The sequence below is a fragment of the Sinocyclocheilus grahami genome, unplaced genomic scaffold, assembly GCF_001515645.1.
Source record: "Sinocyclocheilus grahami isolate Dianchi unplaced genomic scaffold, SAMN03320097.WGS_v1.1 scaffold35.1, whole genome shotgun sequence".
Classification (NCBI taxonomy): domain Eukaryota; kingdom Metazoa; phylum Chordata; class Actinopteri; order Cypriniformes; family Cyprinidae; genus Sinocyclocheilus; species Sinocyclocheilus grahami.
In genome coordinates, this window is record NW_015505214.1 from 804,604 (window position 1) to 813,188 (window position 8,585).

The window sequence follows — 8,585 nt, forward strand, 5'->3', positions numbered from 1 at the left end:
TCATCAAGGCTGCATTTATTTGATAAAAAATACAGAAAAAAACAGTAATCTTGCAAAATGTTATTACAATATAAAATAATGGTTTCTATTTTAATATCCTTTAAAATATTATTTATTTCTGTGATGCAACACCGAATTTCCATCAGCCATTACTCCAGAATAAAGTGTAACATGATCCTTAAGAAATCATTCTAATATTCTGATTTATTATTAGAATTATCAATGTTGTCAACAGTTGTGCTGCCAAATAAATTTTTTGGAAACTGCGATATGTTTTTCAGGATTCTTTGATGAACAAAAAGTTAAAAAGAACAGCATTTATTCAAAATATAAATCTTTTCTAACAATATAAATCTTTGCTATCACTTTGTTATCAATTTAACACATTCTTCCTTGCTGAATAAAAGTTTTAATTTCTTTCAAAAAAATAAAGAATAAAAATGTACTGACCCCAAACTTTTAAGCAGTAACAGAACATGCAATAAGAAGACATGAAAAATAGGTGATAATGATACAAATGCTGCAGTCATAAGGTACTGACATTAACCTTAAGACTTTAAACAGTTATTCTAAAACAATTTTAACGGTAAAACTTACTGCATCTGGAGCATCAGCATATGGATCTAAGTTTCAAACAATAGGAAACATACGTCAGTGAGATAAAAGAGAATCTAAAATAAACGAATGACATGACTATTTCCTGCGTGTTTATCGTTTTTGTGGATCAGAAGGTCATCAGAGATGACATGACTGGGAACATAAATAACTACACACACAAAAAAAGTGTTTTTGTCCTGGTTTCCAGTTAAATATCTAAACATTCCTAAAATAAGAATTTACTTGACTAAAATTATGCAAGAATATAAGACTTGATTTCCGAGAATTTTACACCAAATGGCAAATTATTTTTCTTTTTTTAAGCATGAATCATATTTTAAATTGTATTCATTTATGTCAAAAATAATAGTTATATATGTCATATTTAAAAAAAAAAAAGGCTTCATATCTTCCAAAATTTAGCTCCAAGGAAGTTATCAATTTAACACATTCTTCCTTGCTGAATAAAAGTTTTAATTTCTTTCAAAAAAATAAAGAATAAAAATGTACTGACCCCAAACTTTTAAGCAGTAGTGTATATTGTTAGAAAATATTTCTATTTTAAATAAATGCTCTTTTTTTAAAACTTTTTATTCATCAAAGAATCCTGAAAAAAAGTGTCACAGGTTCCAAAAGCAACACAACAGTTTCCAGCACTGATAATAAATCAGCATATTAGAATGATTTCTGAAGGATCATGTGACACTGAAGACTGGTAATGATGCTGAAAATTCAGCTTTGCATCAAAGGACAAACGGTTCTTTTAAATTGTAATAATTTCTCACAATATTACTGTTTTTAGTGGAATTATGATCCAGTAAATGCAGCCTTGGTGAGCAGAAGAGTCTTCAATGTAAACGTCTTAATAGATATTCATTTGGCTCAGTTTCTTGCATTTCTTTGTGGTTTTATATAGCTTCATCTTCAGCTGTTGGTGTGGTTCTTTGTTTCCATGGCATTATGGGTGGAGCTAAGGAGTGTCTCAGGAATAATGTATTAGTAAAGTGTTTTTCTGACAGCCCAGAAATACACGGCTCATTTCACCAACCAGCATTATCCAGCATTTCAAATGATTGAAACTGATTATTACCAGTGTTTGTAGTTGTGAAAGTTTTTTGTCTGTAATGTTGGAACACTGGTTAGTCATTTTAGTTTTCCTTAACTCACACTCATAGTTAAAATAAAATAAAATGAATTAATTAATTAATTAAAAGTGGTAAATAAAACAAAGATCATTGGAGTATGCTTTACAAAAAAATTCATATGAAAATGTAATGTTAAATTAATATTACTTGCTGTTTCTTTGTAATTGTTTGTGAAATTCACTAGCATGAATGAGAATGATTTCTGAAGGATCATGTGACACTGAAGACTGGTAATGATGCTGATGATGATTCAGCTTTGGATCACATGAATAAATTAGATTTTTGATGTATATTAAAACAGAAAAACTTTATTTTACATCGTAATACTATTTCACAATATTACATTTGTTCCTGTATTTTTATCAAATAAATGCAACCTTGATGAGCATAAGAAACTCCTTTAAAAAAATATTACAAATCTTTCTGATCCCAAACGTTTGAACAGTAGTGTATATACACACACACACACACACACACACACACACTGTTTTTTAAAGAACCTAATGAAAACTAGAAAAAAAGTACTTTAGTGAATACTTCTCGCACTTACTCTTTGGAGGTCCTTTCTGTTTCTTAGTCTTTGTCGTTTTGCTTTTTTTACTGTCTACTTGATCATCAAAGACATTGTCACCTCTTTCAAGAGTCCTAGAGGAAAGTCAGAAACAAAAATGTCATTCAGTGTTCAATACCGATAACATATACTTTTATTTTTATTTTTTTAAATATATATAGTCACAGTAAATTATCATGAATTTAACGGCGTACCCTGATGGAGTCAAGGCAGGAGAGCTTCGCACTGAGTCCTGATTTACAGCAGCTTGAGTTTCTGGAAATGGAGAGCCAGAGTTCATAGACCCATAATCCACATCTCTATCATCCATGTTCGGAAACATGTCCTCTTTCAACTGCTGTTTTGGGCTCAACTGTCTCAGGAAGGCTTCCTCATAAGCTGAAATTGGCCTTTTGGTACTAGAAGCTGATGATGGTACTGATGGAGGCCTAAAGGTTGAAAATGCTGGAGCCTTAGGTTCCTCAACATCTTCATAAAACTCAAATGAGTTGTCATATAGTGATTCTTCTGATGAAAAAAAAGGTCATTTATTACTTAGGTAGACAAACACTTAGCACAGAGTTTCAGATTTTTGGGGTAATTTTGTTACCATGTGTTTCTAGAGGTTCAGATGGTGTTGTGGGAATCTGGAGGTCTCTGGCAGGAGACTGAGTTGGTTTCTCAAGTGGGGGATCCACAATGGGTAAGGCTGGCAGAGCCTTCCTAGGCGGTGGGGGAGGAGGATTCACTGGTTTGACCACTGTCACCACCCCTGCAGAAACAAGACAATGAATATTATAATGGACAACCAATGGACCACCACCACCAAGCCATACATAAACATAAAAATAAACTTAATTCAACATATTTTATGAAAACAAATCTTGCTTTCTAATGCAATTTCATAAATTTATCTTGTCGATGTTTTTTATTATTGTAATATTTTTATTTTAAAGAAGTGTACATTTTACCTGCATTTATTGCATTCTGAAACTAACAAGGAAAAAGACTAAACTGAGAAAGTTATGTCTGCAAAGCCAATGGAAATGTCAAGGTCAAGGTCAAGGAAACACAGCAGGTAGAACAGGACTATGGAATGAAAATGGAGGAAGCATGATGTTTATACTCAAGCCTAATGAAACACACAAGACTAAAGTGAATACAAAGCAGAGTGAATTGTCTCTTTTCACAATTTTAAGTGATGTAATCATGTTTAATACCACATAATTGACAGTAGAGGTCATTTTAATTTCAGGCTGTAATGAAAACAATTATTTTCTCGGTAAAGATGTTTCTAAACTATGAGCAATATGGTCTAATTACAACAACTGCTTACGAGAATATATTGTATATAAGCCTAATTAGCATTTAGTTCAACTGAAAACTGAAATGTCCCAGTTTTAGATATTTCCTTCAGACAGATTATTCTTTGTCATTCTGATTATGAAAGACATGTTGCCCAACATAGCTACAATAGACATACATATCTTGCATAACAACCCTCCCTGAAGGAAGGAATCCACCTAACTCCTCAGTCACAAAGGTATTTAAACACTGCTTTCCAACGCTAAAAGATATTTACAATGGTGAAGAATTAAAATATATATATATATATTTGTGTTGACTAACTTTTGGACTCTCAGGAACAGCAACAGTCTACAAAATTTCTGAAACTGCCAGAACTTCATCTGAGACTTTTTTTTCCAAAGTCATTTAAGCATCCATCTGTGCAAATGTCAAACTTATTCATACATGACTGGCCTACAACAAAGGAAGCCTTCTACAATGGGTGAAAATTATCTCAGACAACAAAACCGTGGCTAAGATTGTACAGTGTGAACCCCATACTTACTGTGATCAAAGCCATTAACTTCAACAGTTTCAGGTGGGTAAGTTTTAGGTGGCAACCGAGTATGATTCACATAGTCAACTGGAGGGAGTTTAGGGATATCAAACACTTCGGGTACAGGTTGGGCTTCCTCAGGCAGGGTTTCTAAAGTTGTGGCAAGCTGTGGTAAGGTTTTTTCAAGTGGAGCTAGATCAGGTTGGGTCACCTCAGCTGTGGCAGTCTTAGGCAGAGGTGTGGGAGTTTCAGGCAGAGGTATCTTGGGTGTAGCTGTCTCAACTAGGGTTGTATTTTCAGGTATAGATGTATTTTCAGGTGTGGTAGCCAGTGGGTTCACTGTAAACTTTCTCTTGGCCTTTTCCAGAAGGTTAAATACACGGCTATCATTTGGTGACCGTTTTACAGAGGCCATCTCCTCTGCTCTCGCCAAGGCTGAGAGGGCTGAAAGCGGCTTGGTTGAGGACTGGTCCTCATTAGACCTCTCTTGGTTAATAGCTGCCTTGTCAGTCAGAGCTTTTGCATTCTCCAGTAACACGTCTAGAGGTGCAGCAGGAGTATAAACTTCTGGAGGAGGGCTTGAGACTGGAGCAGGTGTATATTCGAAGGGATTCACCAAGGGCTCTGGAGATACCGCTGGAGGGGTGGATGGGGCAGGGGACCTGGAGACAACTTGACTCCTGGGAACTGGGGCAATAGATGTACGTATTGCTGGAGTGGGTATGGTTTGCTCAGAAAAGCCTCCATCTGGAAAGTCTTCATCAAAAACAGGGGGCGGAATATCAGTGAATTCTGTAGGTGGACTTCCTTTAGGGGGAGGAAATACTTCTGATAAACTGAGCACATGTATATTTGGTTTGGAAGATTCAGTGTCAGGAGGAGATGAAATAGAGGTTTCTGGTTTTGATTTAGGAATAGCTTGAGATGGTGTTGGGATGGCTGATTCAGGAATCTTTGGCTCAGGGCTGGCAGAGGTTGAACTGCCTAGAGCTGGAATACTTGGGGCAGGAATGTTGGGGAAAGAAGTTATTCCAATTGAAGTCTGAGAAGGTACAACAGCCTTAGGAACAACAGGTACCCTTTGAGTAGGGGGAGTAGCTGTTACAGTTGGGCCAGCAGGAGCTGGGTGACTTGGAGCAGGGGTACGACTAGCTGGTGTTGGTCTTTCCACTGTATTTGCCTCCTTATTCTCATCTTTGCTATTTTTTTGAATGGTAAACACAAAATTATTGGGTGTGTAATTCCGAGGTGTATAGGGGCTGGGTTCAGGCTCTGGGGTATCAACTTTTATTGGAGGCACTGGCAGAACCAGTGGAAGATTGCGGTCGTTCAGAGACTTTTTGGCAGTGGCAAACTCTTTTACTGTGTCTGCCTTCTCATTCTCATCTTGGCTAGTTTTTTGAGGAGTAAATACAAAACTCTTGTGTGTGGACATTTTGACTGGTGGAACGGACATAGGTGTAGGTGGACTGGAATCGGGCTCTGGAGTTTTAGTTTTTGGAGCCACAGGCAGAACCAGCGGAAGATTCCTGTCCTTCAGAGACTTTTTGGTAGTGTTCACCTCCTTCACAGGGTCTGTTTTCTCACATTCATCTTTGTTCGTTTTTTGAGGGGTAAATACAAACTTTTTGGGTGTCGTCACTTTGACTGGTGAAGCGGACATAGGTGTAGGTGGACTGGAATCGGGCTCTGGAGTTTTAGTTTTTGGAGCCACAGGCAGAACCAGCGGAAGATTCCTGTCTTTCAGATTCTGCTTAACAGTGTTGACCTGCTTATTATCCAGCAGTTCATCATTATTTATGGGTTGGTTCTCTCTGGTCTTTAATCCCCAAGGTGGAGAGAGCTGGCGACTGAGATTTTTGTCCTCCTTGAAGACTACACGTGGTGCATGAAGCGACCCTTTTTGCACAGCAGCATTGATGGATGAGATCAAAGTATTGCTGACTTTTGTCGATGGAGGGATGGTTTTGGGTTTCTCTGGGAGGGCAGGTTTAGTTTGGATCTTCAGACCATTTTCACCCTGGAACCGTGCCTTCAGGGTTTTAAAGTCTCTTGATTCATCCTGATGTATAAAATGTAGTAAACATTAAACATTGCACTATGAAATGCATATGACAGGTTAGTATTTTCAGCGAAATCTCAGAACTTAACAAATAAACAACGCAACAACATTCATGTGTTTACAAGAATCGGAAGGACGTGTGATGACACGTTATTATTGTTCAATCAAATTCCGTACATTTTAATAGTCAAAACCACACCAGTTGATGTCAAAATGCATAGTAATATTCAATAGAAATTAACAAGCTGAGGTGAAAGAGCCGTGTTAAGAAAAGTGTGGCTCTTTAAAGTAATAGTGTGACATTTGAATTGGCAATAAGCTAGTTTCAGTAAATCAATAAACTGATTTTTGGTATCGGAAACTCTTACAAAAGAGATTGCAATACCATGGTACTGAACAAGTACCATATTTATTGCATTTACGTGGTATTTCAAAGAATAGCATGGCACTACCAAAATGAGGTATGTACAAAAACTTGGAATTGTAAATGTACGTCCCAAACTCAACTTTCTTCACAATTGTCCAATATTAAATTTTAATTTATGCATTAATTTGTGTTTGAGGAACCCATATGGTAAAAATTAAGCCTAGCTCTTACTCAGAAGTTGTCAACAGAATAATATTCATGTCAAGGTTTCTCACCTGTTCCATCATTCTGACTCAAGTCTTCCAGCAGTTCGTCAAAAAAGAGGTACTTCGCTCTCCTCAGCCCCTCATAATTAATAATCCATTGAGTTATTCCTTTACGATTCGAAGAGATCAGCACGTACAACTAAAATGGTGTTGTGTCGCAGTTGTTAGGGGATAAATAGCACGTAGAGTGAGAACTCGCCCAATGGCCCTGAAACTGGAATGAGGTTGGATGAGCGTGTTCATGTGTTAGTGACGAGATAAAGGAATGTCTCTTCAAACCAGTCACTTCATTGAACGCCAGCACTGTTTTCATTCTTAAAGAATGCAGTCAGTCAAGAACCACAGACATCCATGAAGGCAAAGCTTCTATTGTCAAACAGCCGCAATGAAACTCTCATTACGTCTTTACTCCAGGTATCCTAGAAATAACACAAAAATATTGTTCACACACCTCTTGTGATTACATTCACAGAGCATGTGTTTTACTCTCAGGAGATGTGTCTCTCCCTTGTCAAAAATCTAATCTGCTGACTTCAAAGAAAGTTGGTCCTTAATTTAAACTGCCTTTAAAGACATGTTCCTTATCCTTACCTCTGAGGAAATGGAGTTCTACAGTATGCTCCTTTTTCATTGAACCCATATATAGAGACCGGGGCTAGTTGTCACACTTTTCACTGAAGTGAATATTTCTTCTGGTTGCTTTATTTTTGAAAGCCAATTTCTGAATAGCTATCTTCTAGTTTTCTAGATGTCTAGTTCTGACTACAAAATTCACAGGGGGAAAACATGACTAATTGAGCCTATATTGGTGCATATTATCACACTATAAGGGCTAGAATTTCAATGTGGGATTATTAACACTTCTTTGAGAAAAATAAAGTAAATTACAGACAAAACAATTCATAAAACCCTCATTTTGGCCAGCGGAATTTAGGCCCATGTGAAAACATTCCCACATGACATAGTTTTTTACTTCCTTATATATGCAGTCAAAACAATCAGAGCTCAGGATAAGTAATTTGCTCAAAGACAAAGAGAAACTACAGTCATGGCCAAAAGTTTTTTGTGACATAAAGAATGGTATTCAGTGACATACATTTTGTGTTTTGCAAAGTTTGCAGTTTAAGCTGTTGTGGTGTTCATTCACATTGTTTCTAGATTACTGTGTAGAGTGATCAGATGCATTTTAAATAATTGCTAAAAGCTTCATTGGCCAAAAAAACCCGAACTTTTTACAAAAAAACTAAATTCACTGTTTTTTGATCCTGAACAAAATGACCTAGGGTCAAAATGACATAACATTAATTGACTAATTGACATTAATTGACTAATCACATCAGCAGCACACGTGAAAGTGTGAATGAGTACTAGTCAGGTTAATCACTATCATACTAATTAGATTGTAAGAGCAGACTGATTGCTATAAAAGGAGGGAAGAAGCGCTTCCAATCATTGTGTTCTTGTTAGCAATGGTTACCTCCAAAGAAACACGTGCAGCCATCATCGCTTTGCATCAAAATGGCCTCACATGCAAGGAAATTACTACAAAGAATATTGTACCTGAATGAACCATTTGCCAGATCATCAAGAACTTCAAAGAGAGGGGTTCGACTGCAGTGAAGAAGTCTTCAGGACGTCCCAGAGTGTCCAGCAAGCGCCAGGACCATCTCCTCCTGAGGAGTCAGCTGGAATCGTGTCACCAGCAGTGCAGAGCTTGCTCAGGAATGGCAGCAGGTTGGTGTGAGAGCATCTGCA

The 8,585-nt window shown here is 37.1% G+C and overlaps 1 protein-coding gene across 4 annotated transcripts in view; it reads right to left on the bottom strand.

Annotated features, from left to right (window-relative positions):
- The window catches only part of LOC107581464 (proteoglycan 4), a 14,521-nt gene extending 7,545 nt beyond the window's left edge, over positions 1-6,976 (bottom strand). For 2 of the 4 annotated variants that reach the window (XM_016267032.1, XM_016267035.1), the window contains exons 1-6: positions 6,840-6,976; positions 4,145-6,197; positions 2,903-3,064; positions 2,508-2,820; positions 2,293-2,387; positions 598-623 (exon numbers count right to left, since the gene is read on the bottom strand). In XM_016267032.1, the coding sequence (XP_016122518.1) occupies positions 598-623; positions 2,293-2,387; positions 2,508-2,820; positions 2,903-3,064; positions 4,145-6,197; positions 6,840-6,851 (2,661 nt within the window). In that variant the 5' untranslated portion in view covers positions 6,852-6,976. The remainder of the gene's footprint in view (positions 1-597; positions 624-2,292; positions 2,388-2,507; positions 2,821-2,902; positions 3,065-4,144; positions 6,198-6,839) is intronic. The other 2 variants (XM_016267034.1, XM_016267033.1) reach the window with 2 other exon arrangements.
- Positions 6,977-8,585: the final 1,609 nt, after the last annotated feature.